Raw genomic sequence first — 20,478 nt, 5'->3', positions numbered from 1 at the left:
CTCCTCACTGTCAGAAGATTCTGTGGAACCCAAACCATGGAAACTCTGAGAAGTCAGGAATCTCACGGTTATCAAACATCTTACTTCACAATGAAAGAGACTGAGCTCAGAGAGGTTCAGTGCTGTGCTCAGGGTCACCCAGCCAAATAGCAGCCCCGAAACCAGGGGCCAGGACATGGGTCCTTCCTAGTCCATCTTTTTTTTTTTTTAATTTTTAAATTTTTTTTTAGGCAAGGGGACCTTGGTTGACCTCACAGATTGCAAAGACCTCGTCAGCTTACAATCCCTTATTTTTAAGGCCTACAGCACCTGGTCTTCCTAGGTGGTCTCCCATCCAAGTACTAACCAGGCCCGACCCTGCTTAGCTTCCGAGATCGGACGGGATTGGGCTTGTTCAGTGTGGCGTGGCCATGGACCCAGCCCATCCTTTCTCACCAACAGGGTCAAATTCAAATTTCACAGCCTAAACATGGACCTCTCTATCCACTTAGTCTTTTCTTTCTCTCAACTAAGAGCATGTATTCTAAGAAGATATCCCCCCCCCCTCAATCCCGGCCCCCACAAAATATTTCTTCCAGTTTTAAATTTCCATGGTTTTTAGGATTTACCATGAGAGTACTTTGTGTGGCTATTTCTCTACTAACGCTTTTCGCACAATGCAGGAAGCATTCGCCCCTTCGTTCGCTTATCTAATGAGAATTTTCCGGCCTCACAATCTTCGTGAGCAGCGCCTTGAAGGGCGCCCCGTCCTCAGTCTCATAGCGCGGGACATGGTGGCAGCTTCCGGTTTTTGACCTAAAATCACGCAACGCAGAACCTCTCTGAATCTGGCGGGCCTCTCTGATTATTTCCTTCAGTTAGATTCTGGATGGAGAAAGTCTACCAGAACGCCTGGTATACATTTCGCGATTTACGAGGCCAACATATAATCTTGATTTACTGCCCTGCGCCACCACACACCATCTGCTTCTCCCTTAGTCTGATTCTGTAAATGACACCACATTGCACCCAATAACTTAAACCAAAAACCTACTAGTTATCCTCAGTATCCTTCTTCTACTCGGTCTCTTATTAGCCCATTAGCATATCCTGTCAGTTCGACCTCTCCTAAAGATCCTAAATCCGTCTATATCTTATCATCTCCAGTCTCAACACCTTGATCCAAATGCCCAGCATCTCTCCTGACAACTGAGACAGCCCCAATCTCATTCCCTTCCATCCAATCTTGATCTCTTATTCCTTTCTCTATACGGCAGCCAGAATAATACAAAAAAAATGTAAATCAGTTCATGTTATACTTCCTCATAAAACTCTACAATGTTTATCACAGAGATTTAAGAAAAATTCTACAATGTTTTTCATAGGGACTTAAAAAATTCTCTACCCTGGTGCGCAAAGACCCCTGTCCACCTTCGTGACTACCTTGCCTTCTACCCCTTCTTCCAATGCGTCAATTTATTTCATTCCCTGAAGCATAGTGATAGACACTTGCAATGTATTGGTGAGAAAAAAAAAAAAAAAAAACAAAGATCCCTGTCTTGTAAAATTTACATTTTTCCCAGCAAGACAACAAACCTGATAAATGTAGAGTCTATAGAAGTGGTAAGTGCTTTGGGGGGAAAATTAAAAGGTAGACCAAAATGAAAGGAGAGGCAGAGGTTATAGGAAGGGTTACAGGATACAACTACGGTTATGGATCGGGCAACATTTCAGCAATTTTTGGAAAAGGTGGAGGCGTGAGCCACGTAGGCTCTGAGGGGAAGGGCTGGAGAGAGGATACCCATACGGTAGCCATAATAACATACTGCATATCTTACATGCTAGTTTCTGAAGTTCAGGCAGTGATCAAGAGGCAAATGAATAAGTAACTGGGGAAAGGTCAGACAGCGATCGGTGGCCAGACACAGACCCAAAACAGGGTGACGTGAAGTGACCGATGGGGGCTCTTTGGATGACGTAGGCATCTCATCCTTGGACCAGCCTCAGAGGGTAGCGTTGTCGTATGAAAGAAGGAACTCACGACAGAAGGCTTTTCGAGAACGTGCCCGCGTTCACGCGGCTAGCCCCGCCTTCGACCTGGCGCCGCGGAACTCTGTGCACTGTCACGGCACCGACCCGTGCTCTCGTGGTTGCCCATGTGGTCATCTGGCTTTCCTGTTAGGCTGTGAGCTCTGGGAGGGGAGAGGCCACCTCCCCTTTGGGGGGACGCAGAGCCTCCCTGACCTAGCACAGTGACGAACACACCACCATAGATGCTAAATAAACGAACACAGGCCCGATCCAGAGTTCGCGTCTTAGTCTGATGTCCTTTGCCATGATAACGTGCTGGCCCAAAAGTAATGTGCTGGTTTGAAAAAGAGTCACAGATCCTTTGATGCTCTTTCCATCAAGTCAGTGTCCAAATCCGTGGGGCTTTCGACTGCGCCAACCAATTGTAAGTGACACTGTGACTTCTGAGGCGAGGTCACAGAAGGCCACACAGCTTCTGCCCCATTCATTGGGACACCTGCCACCATGTCAGAAGTCCGACTACCTGAGGTGACCCTACCAGAGGAGCCACATGCTTCCCCTCCCCACCAGCTTCCAACCGCCCCAGCAAGGAAGCTGTCTTAGAAGGGATCCCCCGTCCCCAGCTGGTCCGGCCCACTCATCGGAGTCCTCCCGGCGGAGGCCCAAACCTCGTGCGGCAGAAACAGGTCATCTCTACTGTGCCCCGTCAGCGTTCCCAACCCACAGACTCCGTGAGGGTGATACAAGGGCCGTCCGTTGCTTTGCACCGATAAGTCGGGCGGTTGTTTACACAGCGATAAGTAACGGAACATGAAGTAAAAACCTTACTCTCGTTGTAACCTGCCCGTCGTATTTACCGTGGACCTCCCTCACCTGGGCGCAGGCTTTTTGCGTGCAGGAATCATCACCTGTGTAGTTCGTAGCTGCATTGCCGGCACCTAGCAGAGTACGGGACGCACTATCGCCGCTTAATAACTGTTTATGAAATGAATGAATGAGCGTTTAAACACATACGCAGAAATGGGGGAGCAGAAAAAACCAGGTCTTAGCCTGCTTTTGGACAAAGCAAAGAGAGAAGTGTGAGGCTCATGAGATACCCAGTGACTGCAAGACAAAATAAGCCTGGATGCTTTGGAAAAGCCCAGATCTCTCTGGAACGATTTTCCGCAGTCTTTTTTTACGACTGCCGTATCCTCCTCCATCGAAGCCCTAGAAAATGAGGGATTTTCCATGGTTTAGGTTATGTCTTACCTTACTCCTTGCCAATCCTTAAAGATCCTGGAAACTCTTAGGTGCTCCAAAAATATCGAGTGAATGAGATCTCCATGCATCTTAAACCACAGGGCCAAATTTTTTTTATGTCCGTGCAAGTAATACAAAACTGAGCTCTAAATTTGGAAAGGAAAGGATCAGCTAATTAATATGCGATGTCAGCAGCCTTGTATACTTTATGGTTCAAAACAGAACTGCATGTCCCTTAGCCCAGTTGATTTCCTGTTTGTTATCACATTAGACCTATTCCAAGGCAGATGGAAAATTTGAAGGACATCTCCAGCCATTAAGTCTGGCATAAATCTTTCAGAATTGCCTATAAATACACAATAGTTCCTATTAACGTTTTTTTGAAATTGGCTTTATGTAATTTCTTGATTAAGCGGGAGCTCTTTTATCATAATTCTGTTCTTTTCAGCTGGTAATTGGGGCTCCCAAAAGATATAGCCCTTGGTCCCCATTGAACTTAGTCCTATTGTTCCCCTTTTCCCAGAAGTAAAAGACAAACGAAAAAACATGCTCGGCCAGTCAAAGGTTCGGTTTGGAAATGAACTCGCTGTGATGCCTGGTTTCGTGACAGAATCTTCCAGTTCTCGGGGACACTCCTGGAGATACTTTACTCTCGCCCGTAGTGCAGTATCTGGATGCTGGCCCCTACAAGGTGGTTGGAGAACATGCTTCTTAAATAGGGCACATCTAACCCTTTGGGTTGGCAAGACTATGCCTGGGGCGGGGGAGAGGGGGTGGCACAAAGTGACAGAATGCTCATGACGCCTCATCCTCAGGGGTCGTTTCACTTCAAGAATTTTGAGAAACATTTTAAATGAAAAAAGATGGCTGTCTATGGCACATGCAAATAATCAATGATAAATAGTAGTTAATGGGTCATTTCCATGAGTCTTCTTAAATTCTTATTTTTCCCACAAATCATTAACAAGAAAACACTTTTTGGTGAACAACCAAAGGGTTTCCAGTCTGGCAACCCCTTGGGGCATCACCCACAGAGAAAGCTTGAAACCAGGGTGGGAACTGCATGATAGGACAGGGACGTCCCGTGAATAAGGCTGTGTCCAAGTGTGGCCCTTTGCGAGGCCTAGGACACTGGGGGAGCACTGTTCGCCCAGAACTGAGGGCCCAAGTGTCTCCCCTCTTTCTCGTAATTATTTTTGTTCTTCCTCTTCTTCCTGTGCATCATCATCATCATCACAGCCACGCCTGCCACTACCATCTGTGAATTGCTCCCTCTTGTGTGAGGTGCTGTAAACTACACTTTCCATAAGCTCCGTGACTTTATGTCACCTGCCTGGTCCCTGTTGTCATAGGGTTTTGCAAACCCTGACCAGGGCTTCCACTCATGGAGCCTGTTTGAGATGGTCTCAGAAAATGTACAAACTAACACCCAATTAAAAGGAAGCCTTCGCTCACGATAAAACAAAACAAAACAAAACAAAACAAAACAAAACTTGGCCGTTCTTCCTTTGAGGAGAGAAAGATAAAATGTTTTTTTCATGTTTTTTCTTGAATCGATGTGTGGCATCAAAAGTCAGGACAAATTCATTATTTTATCTTTCTAAAGTCTTCTGAGGAAGTTATTATTATGGATATAATATTTAATGTATGATATGGGAATAAATAATAATAATAATGGAAAACGAGGTTTAGAGAGATCAACAGTAGGTCAGACGGCAGTCAGAATGCCGTCTGCAATGCAGCAGTAAGTCCTTTGGGTGTCTCTAGTTAGCTTTGAACCTTGCCACAGCCATGTGAGGTAGATGTTATTAACATCCGCATTCTCCTGAAGAGGAACTGGAGTGTGAGAGAATGATATCGCTTCCCCAAGGCCACTTAGCCAGAGGGCGCCAAGGTTGGGATCGAAACCCAGATTTTCACAAACTAAAACCCGCGCTCCCTCTGCTCTCCTATGAAACACTGAACCTTAGCGCCCGGTGTTATATGCACATTACCTGGGGAAAAATTTATCTCACCACGAAGAAGAACTTTCTGATAATGAAGACACCGTCTTCTGGGCTTTGGAGAAAAATCTGGGTTTGAATCTCTGCCGGGCACTTGTGTCCTGACTGGGCAGCACATACATTCTTAACTATACATTTGCGTAATAATACCCACTTCGCTGGGTAGTCGTGACTATGACTGACCAACTAACTCACGAGGCAAGGAAGGAAAGGAGCTTGGTACAGGGCCTTGCCACAGGGCATGCGCTGGGTGAGAGGTGAGTGTCTTGGTTCCTTCAACAATAGGATTCCTCTGGAGGCAGCCTGTTGCAGATATTCGAGCGGAAACCAAAGGACCTGGCTGTAGATTGAAATGGATAAACATGTATGACCCCTGGGTTCATGACCTCTTCATGGAATGTGAAATCACTGTAGAGGAATGATGCTCTGGGCTCAGTTCTGTTCTCCCCCAAATTCATGTCGATCCCCTAACCTCCAGGACCTCGGGACGTGACTGTATTTGGAGAGAAGGCCTTTCAAGAGGCAATTAAGGTAAAATGAGGCTGTTAGGTGGGCGCTAATCCAGTCAGACTGCCGTGGTTGTAAGAAGAAGGAGTTTGGACGCATAAAGAGACACACACAGGAGTGAGCACACACGGAAAAGACCACGCGGAGACGCGGGGAGAAGGCAGCTCGTCTACAGACCAAAGGGAGGGAGGCCGACCCTGCAGACAATTTGATCTTGAACTTCTGGCTTCCTGGACAGTGGGAACATAAATTTCTCTTGTTTAAGCCACCCAGTCTGGAGTGGTGTTTTGTGTTGTGTTGTTTTGTTTAGTTTTGTTTGGTAGTGCTAGCAAACTAATACAGGTTGAAATCAATACTTTATAAAATGTGAAGCATCAAATATCAGAAAGTATCACCGTAGTTAGGATGGCAGGTTTCAGTTAGTTATGTGCATAATGTATTATGTGGACCAGGTTGTGATTTAAAATGTGGGTCACTGTCACCAACGATGAAGCAACAATGATCCTGGCACCCCAAAGTTCTCTTCTAATTCAGATATCATAATAATAATAATGATTATAATTAATATGGTCATATCATAGCCTATAAGTTAATATGTATTAAGTGCATCTAAGTGCCAAAGGTTTAGAAATGTTAACTCTCTTACTCCTAAAACATCTCCTCGAGGTAATTATCATTCCTCCTATTTCCCAGGTAAGGCTGAGACTGGTTACTTAGCCTGTCCGGGGTCAAACACGGAGCACTTCTCAGGCACAGGATTCCTGCCCGGAGCTGACTGTCTCGGAAAGCTGAGTTCTCCCTCCTCAGCATCACTGTGCAGCTACCCACAATCCTCTATCCGGTTACTTAGCACCCGAGCATCTGCCTCCCCTCTGCAAAGAATCAGCGATGGAAATTAGGGAGACCTTGGACTTAATAGGCTCTGCGCATGGTGATTCACTAAGGGTACAATGGGCCTTTTGTGATCACAGTAAGAACGTGGACCAGTTGGCATGGCGCTCTTCTTCTTGTCTCCAAGGTAAATGGAGCATCGGGATGTCTGTGGGGATGGGTAATGAGGCCCACAGGTCTAGTCCAGCAGGACTAGAGGTGAGAAAATGGCCCGGACTCCTTGCCTGAAGACACGGAATAGCGGGCCTTCACAAGCAGGCTCTGGGCCAGCCACCCTTGAATGCAGCTACATGGGCTCGTTAGCGGGGAAATGGCAGTGGGTAATTGGAATATGTAAATGGCATGGGCAAACAGGGTATTTTAACAACCAAGACCTCGAAGAGAAGGAGCTTAATTTGATGGAAAGAAAGAAACAGACTGCCCAGGGAGCCAATTACTGGAACCAGAGGAAGGATGCTCAGCTTAGCAGGGAACCCGCGGCGGGGCTGGAAGGAGGCTGGGACATCGGGTGGGTTTGTTTCACGGTCCAGCCTTCCCCCTTCCAGATACCGATGCTGGGGGCCTCTCCTTCCTACACACCTTCCCAGCCATCTCCCCTTCTCTCCAGGACCCGCCACCTCTTTCCTTCTGGACCTCAGCATCTCTCAGCTAGCTCCCCTAGTAGTCTCCTAACGGCTCTCATCTATCTAGTATCTCCCTCTCCCGACCTCCCCTCCTCAGAGTCCTCGGAGACCCCTTTCCGAAACCGCCCTGGATCGCATCAGTCTGTGCTCGAAGCGCCCTGTGGTTTAGTACCCAAGTTCATAAGGCTGGTACATAGGCAAGCCGGTCCCACATGGCGCCTGCTGCAATCACGCTTGCCTCCAGGATTCTGAGCCTCTTGCCCTGCAAACTCCAAGCTCGGCCTTGACTCTGAGCTTTTGCATAGGCTGCGCCTTCCACCTGGAGCAGCTTCCTCAGCAAATACGATGACTTCGCAGTCAAAAAATATATAGACTCCAGAGGTAGATAACCTGAGTTTGAATCCTGAGACCATCATTTCTTAGCCATGTAACTCTGGACAGGGTACTTAACCTCACTAAGTATTGATTCATGGTTAACACAGAGAGCAATAGCCATAATGCCCATCTCATAACTTTGTTGCTAGGATTAAATGTATAAACATGAAGCACTTAGCCCAGTGCCAGGCATACAGTAAGCACTCAATAAATGTAAGTAAGTAATGATGATGATGGATGAGCATCTATCACTGGGCAGGTCACCGAAATACAGTGACAATAGAGATATGGATAAATTGTTTTTGTGTTGTTTATCTCATGTTTTCAAGTAAATATAAAATTAATTACTCGATTTTCTTTTTTTCTTCCTGTTTCCCATGGGAGAGAGAGAGTGTGTGCAATGCATGAAACAGGCAATCAATAAAGCTCACTGGAAGGTTGAATGAATTAATTCATTAAATGGATGGATTGAACATTTTACCTAATATAATCCCTTAAAAGAAAAAGACAAAAATTGGGTTAAGAAACACACCAAATAAATTTAAAAGTTAATGGAAGAATTGCAGAAGCCAGGCAGCGAAAAGAAACATTTTTTCCAACTGAGAGCAGTCTAGGTCCTTTAATTATCACCATCTGGAGCGAAGGTGAGCGCCATTTGGCTCGGAGCTCATTCATTCCCCATCACGCCTGACTGGAGCTGCCTTCCACAGTCATCCTTCCAGACGCCTCCGAGTGATGTAGTAAAAGTACAAGGCACACGACAGGCTGCAAAGCTCAGCGTTGACCTCTGCATGGTGCTCAGACCAAGTCTGAAGCGGGGAGGGTAGGAAACCCCATCCCGTTTTACGGATGAGAAAACTGAGGCTAGATACGAGTCCAGGACATTTGCCCAAGGTCACTAAGCTCAAAGTCGCAAAGCTGGCACTAAAATTTGGGTTGGGGTACAACTTTCAGACATTAGGTTGCCCTCAGCCTCTGGGTGACATGTGCAAGGGTGTCTTTCAGCCTCTCTCCTCTTTTTCACTCCTCGGAAGGCTTCTCTCCTGCCAAGGAGCAGGCGTTCCCCTGCCCTAATGTAGGCTGAGATGAAGGAAAGAAAGAAAGCCAAGGCATGGGGGAGGGGAGAGGGCGATGACTTTGAGGATTTGCTGTCGTTGAGTTTTCAAGAGTAAAAAATACATACAGGGGAGGCATGGGGCCCCTTCCCTCCCAATGGATTTTGTCTCAGATTATTATAAGTCTCAACTGGAGACTTGTCCTCTCTCCTCCCAATAAGAAAAAGATGTCTCTTGGCTGCCAAGGCTTGTCTCTCTGGCTCCTCCCAGAGGCAGACTTATAACCAGGTACAGAGCAAGCATTTGGGGGATACATTATTTGATCAGAAGTCTATCGTGGAGTTCTGTGATGGCAAATAATGTATTCTCAAGTCTGTGGTTGATGTGCAGAACATTGGCAACGGTCAGCACAGAAGACTAGCAGAGGGCACTTCCGGGTAACGAGATGACAAATTATTATCGCTGTCTTTTTTTGCTGATTTATATTTCATAATGTCTCTAAAACTACTGTGCATTTCTTGTGCAACACACGATAAAAGCAAATTTAAAAATGGTTGCAAACAGTTACATTTTAATGTGTTTTGGGAAAGGGGAAGAGGGTAGGCTGAGCCCTCTGCACCCGAGAGTCTGCCCTGATCATTGATTGCAGTGATAATAACCACCAGTCTGTGCTATAAAGTGTTGAGATTACCCGGTCCCCCAAATGGCGCTCAGAGCGTACCGTGTTTTTCATGACATTTCCCAACCCTCTACCTGAACAGCTCTCTCCATTGGATTATAAAACTGTCGAAGCAAATGAGTTTCCAAACTACCTGGCAGTTTCTGTCATTGGATTTAATTGGATCAAGGCTATGAATTTGATGTTGGCTTCACCTCACCCTTTATGGGAGGTATGAAAATAAAGCTTGCACTTGATCTTAAAGCATTAATATCTGACAGTCTGTGGCTCTCATTAAAATAGAAGCCTCTTCATGTGCCTACGTGTCCAAACTGTCATTTAGGGAATCTGAACCTTTGATTAATTGCATAGTAATGAAGTCTCCTGTCTTCTTTCTATGTGGCTCTTGACTAGTCTCCCTCTATGCTTATGTAGTGAGGCTTCTTATTTTAAGTGCTGTCAAAATGTTTTTGTCACCATGTTACCTAAGTTACAATGAGTACTAAGACTTCCTAAGGATAAAGACTTTTCACAATGGCAAAAGACAAAAACAAAACTCTCACACACGAACATACAGTGAATTCTTCATTGTGTGCTGGGCATTGTTCTGCGGGTTTTACAATTTGCCTTCATCATCATTCATTCATGATGTAAATAAGAACTGAAAGCCTACTATGTGACAGGCATTCTTCTAGGTTTCAGGAGTAGGACGCTGAACCTTGCTCTCAGTGAGATCATAGGAAACAGATGAAATGCAGACATGATCGTTTAAGGCAGTGATCATACGGTGAAGGAACTAGGGATAGAGTGAGGGGAAGGGACGGCCTTAGAAAGGTTGCTCAGATGTGAAAGGTAGAACTGCTCCCTGGACAGGTGGGATCGGGCTGGGACAGAGAGCACGCATACGTGTTGGTGTGCTGGGGGCGGAGGGTTAACCGCAGTTTCCGAGCACACTTTGGGTGCCTGGCTTCCACTGAGAACGTTTTGAACCGAGGCAGTTCCCCTTCTCGGGCTTTCTCTCCCTTCCAGAGTTTGCACTGACCTGCCATGCTCTAATTCATTGCTGAGTGTTGGGCAATTCACAAATATTTACGGGGTCTTACTGCTCATGGAGCACCATACTCTTATTTCATGTCATCCTGACAAAACCCCTCACGCAGCCCACTGACCAATGAAACTGCATCCTTCTTGGTTCTGAAATTTCTGAGATCCTTCCCTCCATAGTCCTCCACACGGGCTCTCCTCCTCTGATCGTCCTCTCCTTCTCCCACCCCATTCCCTCATACTTGCTTCCTTTTCTCCTCCCCTCCCCAATACTTCTCTCCCCTTCCCTTCCCCTCTTTCTTCCCCTCTCCTTGGCCAACTCCTCCAGGCAAATCCAGAGCTGGAATTCCACTGCAGTCCTTCTGATCGTTCTTTTCTTATACACTAAGGAAAGATTCTTGGCTTGGACTTGCTCGCAGCCCACCCACCCACCTCTGGCCCCAGCCAGCAAACAGAAGGGGAGAGAGAGTTGGGAGTAAAGGGGGTACCTGGTAACACAGAAATGGCAGGGTTCTCTAAGCCAGTATGGTGACAAAGGTGGGAGGGAACGGGGGAGTTAGGTTCCAAGTGCGGGATCCCCATTGTCCTCTGCCAAAGGCTTACAAAATCCGGCCCCCCGCCTAACTGTGGCTCCACCTTCCTCTGCAATCCCCTGTGACGGTAAAGCTCAGGCCACGCCTCCCCTGTGCACCTGGGTGAATCAGCTTGTCATTTCGGTCTCTCCTCAAAATGTCACCTCCGCAATGAGGCCTTCCGGGACCACCCAGCATAAGGAAACTCCTCACTTCTAGCACAATGCCCTATTGTGTGTTCTCACAGTATTTACCGATATGGGCGACTGTATGGCTTATGTTTGTTTTTTCGTTATTGTCTTCCACCTGTCGCTAGCATGAAGCTGTGTGAGTGCAGGGACCTCAGGTGGCCTGGTCCCAGCACATTGCCCCTCTCGGCAGACGCTCACTCCCGTGCGTTTAGCAGCTGGTTCTGTGAATGCGTGAACAGGAACTCAGGCTGGACGGGGAACGACTGGCCGAGATCACGCTAAGGAGCGAAAGGAGAAGCGAGGGGTCGGCTTCCCGCGTCCGTCCTTCCCGTCTGGTCGGCCCTCCGCTCACCCAAGCGGGCGGAGACGCGCTTCGAGGGCCGACGCGGAGAGGTGCGAGCGGCACCCCCCACCGAGGGCCGTGAGCCACGGACCCGAGGGCACAGGGGCCACGCCGCTGCCCCCGAGCCGGTGGGTTCGCGGTGCTCTCTACCTTGGCCGACCCGGCAATTTGGATTTTACTTCCGAAGCCCAGAAGCTGGGCTGGCAGGTGACGAGAAAATCTACAGCTGCAGCAGCCAGGCGAGGGCGGAGCGGAAGACGATGCCCCCCTGTGCCCCCCGCCCCCCTGCCCGCCAAGCCCCGCAGGGGGAAAGCCCCGCGCGCGCTGGGGACGGCGGCCGCGGCGGTGGCGCGCGGTGGCGCGCGGTGGCGCGCGGCGGCGGGGGCCGCGCGGGGGGCGGGGCGGGGCGGGGCGGGGCGGCCCCACCCCGGCGGGGCGGGCGGGGGGCGGGGCGCGGGGAGGCGGCGCTCGCGCGCTCGCTCGCAGGCGGCTGCCGGCGCGGGGCTGAGGCGCGAGCGGGCGGGAGGGGCGCGGTGCAGCGCGGAGGAGGGAGGGGGCGGCGGCGCGTGCGGCGGGCGGGCGGGCGGCTGGCACCGGGCTTGTAAATAAACTGCGATGCTGTCTCGGGCTCGCCGGCCCGGGTGCCGCCGCCGCCGCCGCCGCCCCGGAGCGCCGGTGCCAGGCTCACGCCGCCGCGCGCCCTAGCGCCTCCGCGCCAGGCTCGCGCGCCCTCGTCCGCTCGCCACAGCCCCCCGCCCGCGCCCCTCGGGGTCCCGCGGCGGACCGGCGCGGGATGTGACCCCCGGTGCCCCCTCGGCCTCCCCTGCCCCCCGGGGGGCCCGCCTTTGCCTGCTTCTGGGGCTGTGGGTGGGGAGGGGCGCGCGGATCATGGCATTGGAGTTCCCGGGCTTGCAGCCGCCGCCGCCGCCTCGTCCACGCACCCCGAGCGCCCCTTCTTCCCGGAGCAGCAGCGGAGAAGGCGAAGCGGCCGGCGGGGGCGAGGCAGATGGGGCTGAAGGCGCGCAGGGCGGCGGGGACGGCTGGCGGCGACGGCGACGGGGGCGCCGGAGGCGGCGGGGCCGCTAACCCGGCCGGAGGGGACGCGGCGGCGGCCGGCGACGAGGAGCGCAAAGTGGGGCTGGCGCCCTGTGAGGGGGAGCAAGTCACCTTGGCGCTCGGGGCCGGAGCTGACAAAGACGGGACCCTGCTGCTGGAGGGCGGCGGCCGCGACGAGGGGCTGCGCAGGACCCCCCAGGGCCTCGGGCTGCTGGCCAAGACCCCCCTGAGCCGCCCGGTCAAGAGGAACAACGCCAAGTGCCGGCGCGTCCAAACTTTGATCTACGACGCCCTCGAGAGACCGCGGGGCTGGGCGCTGCTCTACCACGCGCTCGTGTGAGTCCCTGGCGTGCGCGGCGCCCCTCGGCGGCGGCGCGGGGTGCGGTTCCGGGCGGGGGCTGGAGCGGGGGACGCCTCTGGGGCTTTGCAGTGGAATTGGGGACCAGCCCGCCCTCGGCGTGTGTGTCTCTGCTGGGAAGGTGTGTGTGTGTGTGTGCGTGTGCGCGCGCGCGCGCGTGTGCGTGTGTGCCACTCTCTGGTGTCGGACCCGAACGCTTTCAAGGTCCACGCGTGGCTCCGCGGCTTCTGTGGAGGCCGGATCGGCATTCGTGTGCCCGCGCGGGCGCGCATGTATGTCACCTTCTCCGGATGTTAGCGCTGAGGCTTAACAGAAGCTTATGTGGTGTTTCCGACCAACGGAGAGGTTGAACTGGATAACGCGGATCCTCCCCGGCGCGCTGCGCTTCAGCTAGGGGTGGGTCCCTTCCCTTGGGATCGCTACCGAGTTTAGATGACACATCCTGGAGTTGGGGATGGGAGTTGCCCGCTGTGTGTGTGTGTGTGTGTGGTGCGTGTGTGTGCATGCGCGCGGATATCGGTTGTTTGCTCGTGCTACCCTTTTTAGGGCTCCATCCTGGCATAGAAAAGATCCCGGTGTTGCTCTAATTGGGCGCTGCGGCTGGTCAGAATGCAAGTCTTTGGGTTCCTTTTAGGGAAGCTAATGAGACAGGAAGAGAGAGTGTGTATTTCAGGTTCGAAGCCTAGACGGAGAGGCTGGGGCTGAACTGCCAGGAGGTGAGGGCCCCAGGGACTTGTTTTAGCTGAAGCGTCTCCGAGATTTGGTCCTGATGTGCCCTCAGCCTCTACTGCTGCTCCTTCTCTTGCTTCGGCTGGGCAGGGGCATAGGGAATGCAAAGGGGCCTGGGCGGGAGCTTTGCCCCCAGGCACCCTTACCCTGGAGTCTCCTTGCTAGTCAGGGTGTAAATGCACAGCCAGCGGGAAGATGCAGCTCCCTTTCTACACCTGACACTCGTAAATCCTCCTGTATTTGGGGAGAGGCTGAGAGTGGAGGGGAAATCAGAGCTGTGAGCTCCCACTCAGCGCTGGCAGGGCACTTCCAGTGACCCCGTCCGAGCCTCCTGTCTGTGGCTTAGTCATCCTGATGGCTGCTTCTCCCCAGGCTGTACCTTACCAGGGTTTGGACAGAGAATTGGCCATGACCTTGACCCTTCTTGTGCTTCAGCAGTGGATGTTCCTCTCTGTCCTCCTCCAATTGACCCATGGCTTGTGGGGTCTGAGGGATTTCAGGGAGCCTTGGAGTTAATAACACCACCTGCCAATCTTTCTTGGTTGGAAAGCTTTTCCAGATTTGGCCACCAGGGGGGGCATCTGCACAGAACCTCTGAGTTGGCAACAGGTTTCTTCAGAGAGATTTCTGAGCCGGGAGAGGGTGCCTCCCCAGAAACAGAGGAACCAGCAGGAGGGAGGGGGCATCCAGCCAGGAGCATGGCTTGTGGGCAGTGGAGCTTTTGGCGTCTGCATTTATTTGCAGGTGTTAGTGGCTGGAGAGAAGGGTTAGCAGTTGTTACTCTTCAGGTGGTAAAAGGGATTAAAACGTCTATGGCCATGCTATCCTCAACAAGCCCAATCCCATTTGATCTTGGAAGCTAAGCAGGGTTGGGCCTGGTTAGTATTTGGGTGGGAGACCACCTAGGAAGACCAAGCGCTCTAGGCGTAAAAATATTTAAAAAAATAAATAAGGATTGTAAACTCACAAGGTCTTTGCAATCTGTGAGATCAACCAAGAGTTGCCTCACCTAAAAATAAACAAACAAACAAATATATAAGGGATTAAAAATATATCCTGTTTCTAGCACTGCATATTGTTAAATTGAATTGAAGTTTAATATTGAAATATGTGATAATAAAAAAGGCACAAATTATTTGAATGCATACAAACATACGCAGATTCACATGTCATTTTGCATGAAAATGGCATTCGGTACGTATTGGCGGACTTCCAAACTCGGGGTCCCCCTGGGGCAATGGGTTCCCTTTTACTTCTCCCACCTTTTCAGCTGGTACCCCAGCCCTGCATTGCCCAGTCTGGGGAAGGGCTAGCTAAAGACTATTACTGTCAGAGCCTCAATTGTCCTTCTCTAGAATTATTCCATCACCCGGAAACAGCTTTGAGAACGCCAAAACTGGTAGCCTCGTTTTCACAGAGAGAATCCAGGAAAATTTAAGACTTGGGAGAAGGAGGAGCTGAATACCTAGCCAGGTACTATTTTCAGACATGCAAATCATTTAATTGTCACCATAGTCTTATGAGGTGGGAATTATCTACATTTTGTAGATGAGAGTATGAAAACTTCCAGAGATAAAACCACTTGTCCAAGGCCCCACAACTGATGTTTCTGGGGCTCACATCTGAATGCAGTGGGTTGGCTCCGATTCTGAGCCCAGATCCCAGTTCTGACCCTCTGCCAACAAGTGCAGCACCCTGGGTATTACACTAGGTGTCACTGGGTGCCCCTGCCCGGTTGGTAACCCAAGGCTCTTAATAGTGCCTCTGCCTCCACTTCCCAGCTCTCTGTTGGCAAACGGCTAGAAATGGAGTTTGCAATCAAAATCAGGGCTGGTCAGAACCGAGGGGACCGCAGTGTTCGGAAGATGTGGGCTGAGCGGGTGGGGACATGCATTCTGACAGTTAACTGGGAGTTGTACAGGAAGACTCGCATTGGGTTGCGTTTGAGATCCAGATTTTGAAGCATACCTAGTTGGTGGATGCGTTCTCCATCCTTTCTCTAGCTTAAGAGGAAGCCCAGTCAAGTGAAAAAAATCGAACCTTTCATTGATGATTCAGGGTTTTGCAAGGCACTGAAATTCGTGTTTCGAAGCATCCATTATCCTGTTATAGGCTGTGGCTAATGGTGTAAGGGAGCCAGGAATTCGGACTGACCATGAGCTCACGGCCTAGTGCATGCTTTTTTTTTTTTTTTTTTTTTAAAATGAACCAGATCTATGAGATACTATCCCCTCATCTTTAAGGTAGAATACAGCAAATAAGGAACTCAGAGACCCTTCCACCACCCCAGCCCTGCTCCCTTTGCCTTAAATACCCCTTCTCTCCTTTCTCCCGGCCACTCACTTGGCCCAGCTCCAAGGTCACCTCCTCTGGGAAACTTCTCCCTGACCCTCTAGACTGAGCTAGACTCGCCCCTCCCCCATCCCCCACAGTGTCCCCAATCATAGGATTTTTGTGTATTGCGTTGGGTTGGGTCGACCCACTAGCTCGTTGTCCGCATTGAACCGAGAGCTGTTTGAGAGCAGGAGCTGTGTTGTTCTGGAGCATTCTCGGTCCCCGGTAGGCTGCGAGGCCCACGGCGGTCACCCCGAGTGTTTACTGAGTGGATGAGTGAAAGCATACGCTCAGGTTAACCCAGGTACGTTCCGTGAGGCTTTCCCGTGATCACAGCAACAACACCACTACGTGGGCAAGGTCAGCCTCGTAGGATTTTAATGGTAAGAATGGCGCTCAGAAGTCTTAAAGTGGACCGTGGGGCAGGGGGAGAGGAGGGGGTCCAGGCTTTGAGCCCAGTGGGGCTTTGAGCCCTCTGCTGCTTTTGCCTTATGGTTGAAGAGGCTTCTGATGTTGCAGAAAATGGGCTGGACTTGGAATTCACGTCTGGACTCTGCCTTAAGTCTCTAACCTTACATGAGCCATGTCGGGGATGATAACACGGCCTTGTCACAGAGTGGTTTTTAGACTTAAAGAAAGCCATGTATGTGAATGAAATCATCCCAGCGTGAGGCGCCTAGCATTCCTTCGTGGAGTCTGAATAGGGGTCTCCTTAAGAGTCATACGTGCCAGCCGGTGTGTCGCCCCGGCATTGTCTGGGGACTGTTCTTCCCGCCCCGTGAGTGGTGAGACTGCCGCACGAGTGTCTCGCTGCCCTGGACCACCTCTCCACGGCCGGCTGAGCATGAACAGGCACCGACCTGTTGACAGACCAAGGGGAAATGATCACAAGAAATGCCTACAGATCGCGCTCGGAGGTGGACTGGCTCAGGGCCATCTGGAAGGTAAGACAGAGGAGAGGCACGAGGACCCAGCAGCGGCTCTGGGGTGTAAAGGACTCGGCTGGTGGATCTAGCATGTCGCCTAAAGCGTCTGCAGTCCCCAAGGAGCAGGAGAGACACTGGACTCCCACTCAGGCCCCTCGGATAGGCAGAGACTTGGCAGCTTTGGGGAGAGAGAAATTTGGTTTCCTAAACTTGCATTGCGTCTTACAGATGTATGTTCTTGGCAAGTTGATGTATCTCTGAGCTTCAGTTCCTTCCTTCCTTCCTTCCTTCCTTCCTTCCTTCCTTCCTTTCTTTTTCTTTTTTTCTTTCAAGGTAAAGTACTCCAAGTGGTACCTAGCACATAGAAAATATTCAGGTAATGTTAGTCGTTGCTGTCATTATACACATTAATTTATTTAAACTCTTAACAACCCTGTGACTCAGTGACAGCCCTACTGTGGTCCCCCTTTTGTGATGAAAAAAGGTTTTCTTCATCTGAAAAAAGGTGATCGATACAGGCTTTTGTGAAGCCAAGAGTACCGTGTATAGAAGAAGTGCTCAATGATAGTTACTTGTGTTATTAATGTTACTGAGTCGATAGATATTTCTTGAGCATCTTCTCTGTGCCAAGCACTCTTCATTAAGGATACAGCGGTAAGCAAAACAAAACAAAACAAAACAAAATATTATACCCTCTGCCCTGATAGAACACACACTCAAATAATATCACTGATATGAGCGGAAATCTCAGAGTTTGGTCATCCGGTCAGCCTCCCTCCCAGCCTAGGCAGAAGGAGTCCTTTGCACAGCATTTCATCCAGTGTGACAACTTATACTTCGTGACCGAAGGGGCGGTACGTTTCTTTCCCAGACGGTGCTGGCTTCCGTCCTCCCAGCCGTTCTGTCTCTCTGGCTCCGTGTGGCCCATGCTCATCCTTTTCTCCCCACATATCGTATTCTTCTCACGTCGTCTTAACCACCTCAGCTCTTCCCCGTTCTCTTTACCTCGCGAAGCTCCCTCTTTCCGTCTCCTTGCCCAGTTCCGTCAGCTTCCTCCTCAGGATTGAGAATCGAGGATGTGAGAAGTTGTCATTCTTTTTTTTTTTTTTTTTAATTTTATTTGATCGTGCTAAGAACGGTTGACATGGTATCTACCCTCTTAACGGACATTTAATTATGCAGTGCATTATCGCTGATGATATCCGCCCTTTGGCCAATGCCACCGAGGTACCTGCTTTACATGCATTAGTAACACTAGCCCACGCATCGAGCCCCTTCTTACAGGTCTCCAAGTCTGGTTTTCCTAAGCCGGCGTCGTATCCCGGGAACAGGCAGGCCGTACAGAGAGCCGCTTTGGTGTTGACCCCTTAGATTCTCTCTGTAAACTTGTCACGGCAGCTTAAGTCCACAGCTGCCTTTATGGATGTCTTTTCGGGGAGGGCGGGGTGAAGTATTATCTAACATGACTTGAAAATACTGAGCCAGGGGAATTTGCTCATCCCGCCGCGGCCATCTGTACAAATGGAAAATCGCTTAGCGCTATCGCACTGTTTATCAACTGCCCTCCCCTAACATCCCAGCATTCGCTTTATCTCGCCCACATGTATGGGTTACGGATGCTTCTCCAGACCTACTGATGTCACTCCAAAAAAATCCCGAAACCAGCGGGCCTTCGTAATCAGCAAGTCTAATCAAACTTATCAGCAGACGGTTATTTCACAGCAGTTTATGGGATTTTGATGGGCCCGGCGCTGAGAGTCCCTTGGCAGATGACAAAAATCAGAGGCCACCAGAGCTGGAAGGAATTGTGGAGAAGAAAGAAACAGGCTCCGGGCAGTTCGGAACTTGTCACAAGTCACTCTGCCGACGTGGGGAGGACGCGGACTCGGGTTTACACGTGCCCCCGAGGCTGGCGCCCGTTTTCCATTCGGCCACGCTGGCTTGCCCTCGTGGTCCTCCCACGGAGCATTCCTACCTGCAGCGCGAGAACTCTGGGTCCCACTGGCTTAGGATCTAGATCCAGTGAACAGAAAGAAGGATAAAGCCAGGTGTGGGCCGGTCAGGCATTCACACACAGGCCCCAGGTGGCCTCTTGCTCGGGGAGGGGGGGGGTCTCTTCCCGCTGAAATTTCCAGCGCCCAGGTCCCCGTTGCTCTCCCTCCCCCTCCCCCTCCCCCACACCCCACCACACTTCCAGCCCTCTACCAAGAATCGTGTAGAATAGTCTCTGATCACCGCGGAGCTCAAGGTCGAGTTGGGGCATTCGGAGCCTCCGTGGTAATGACGAACGCTTGCATCCCTCTGGGTTGTTGGTAATGTCGCCTGTGGGGCAGCAGCACCGTGTGTACGCTTCGTGGAAACCCGGCTCATTTTCACCGGTGACGGGAGCTGCTCACTCCAGGCGGTTCTCCGGAGGCGCGGCCGAGAAGCCGGCCACCGGGTTCTCACGCCGACTCCTAGGCCGATTCGCTCCGCGGCCTTCTACAAGTCCTTCCGCTGCTGACCGCCTCAGGCCCTCATCTGATAAATGGACCTTCTGTTCCCTGCCTTACAGGTTGTCGAAAGGATTAAGCGAGGGAATTCATGCAGCTGCTGAGCAGGGCGCCAACGCCGGATCTCAGTTCGTGACCCTTCTAGAAGCCCCCGGAGGCCAGGAGCACAGTGTGCTGGTTTATTTAGCCGAGGGTTGCTCCATCTTGTTCTCATTGTCTCCCCTTTGAGGAGTCTCTTTAGACATTTCCCTCCGCCCCTAAGCGTCTCCATCCGTGGTATTTTAATATCACCGATACCGGGTGTCTCTCTTCATGTACCATCTGTATATCTGGGCTCGACATATAGAAAGAGCAAGATTTTCTTCAGCTCGCCCCTCCCACCCCACCCCCCCAAACCGATTTTGCCTACTCGGGGGCAATGTCATCCCCAGTGAGAATGCGTGACCGGAAGGGGGATTCCAGGAAAAACTGGGGAAAGAAGTAGAATTGGGGCAAGCGGGGGGCGTAAGGAAGGGACCGGGAGGCAGGCTGCAGGGCTGCACTGTCGGGCAGGTCGCCGGGCGGGACGGGTGGAGCTCGCTGCTCTGGAGGACCCGGAAGTGCAGCGCAGGGCAGACCAGAATGGTCCTCGAGCGCCATACATCACTGGCCCAGAGACAGAATGCGGGGCCTTGGCCGAGGGTGTCTGTCTATAAGAGGCCACCGTGGTGGGTGCTGGGAGTGGGACCCAGGGGGCGCGGCAGGGCACCTACAGCACTGTGACACCTTGTCAAGTGCTTCGGTGAAGGAAATATTGTCACTTGAGGTCCGCAGATGTTTCTGTGTTTTCTCGATGGTTCTTTAAAGGATGTCTTGTGGCCTAAGGCTCATGATAATTCTGTAGTGTTTTCTCCCCTTATTAATTTTTCACGTAGGATAGTCGTTCAGGGGGGGAAAAAAAAACCAAGTTAAAAGTATTTGTAAATAGGTCGATTCAATGCAGGTCTCTAACGGTAGCTCATCTTTTTAAGTTGTTACGTGCCAGCATTGTCGACTTCTCGAAAGCGCCACGGAACTTGGCCATTGTCTG

The 20,478-nt window shown here is 51.0% G+C and overlaps 1 protein-coding gene and 2 pseudogenes across 1 annotated transcript in view; 2 read left to right on the top strand and 1 right to left on the bottom strand.

The window, feature by feature from the left end:
* Nucleotides 1–297: 297 nt before the first annotated feature.
* Nucleotides 298–416, bottom strand: LOC118612357 (annotated as a pseudogene).
* Nucleotides 417–12,505: 12,089 nt separating this feature from the next.
* Nucleotides 12,506–20,478, top strand: part of KCNQ3 (potassium voltage-gated channel subfamily Q member 3) — a 184,122-nt gene continuing 176,149 nt past the window's right edge. The window contains exon 1 of the mRNA XM_016133068.2: nucleotides 12,506–12,906. Within this exon, the coding sequence (XP_015988554.2) occupies nucleotides 12,521–12,906 (386 nt within the window). The 5' untranslated portion in view covers nucleotides 12,506–12,520. The remainder of the gene's footprint in view (nucleotides 12,907–20,478) is intronic.
* LOC118612230 lies at nucleotides 14,466–14,584 on the top strand (annotated as a pseudogene).

Source organism: Rousettus aegyptiacus, unplaced genomic scaffold (genome assembly GCF_014176215.1).
Source record: "Rousettus aegyptiacus isolate mRouAeg1 unplaced genomic scaffold, mRouAeg1.p scaffold_m13_p_15, whole genome shotgun sequence".
In the NCBI taxonomy this organism is placed as follows: Eukaryota; Metazoa; Chordata; class Mammalia; order Chiroptera; family Pteropodidae; genus Rousettus; species Rousettus aegyptiacus.
Note: the sequence above shows the minus strand (reverse complement) of the source record. Positions and strands in the feature narration are given on the sequence as shown.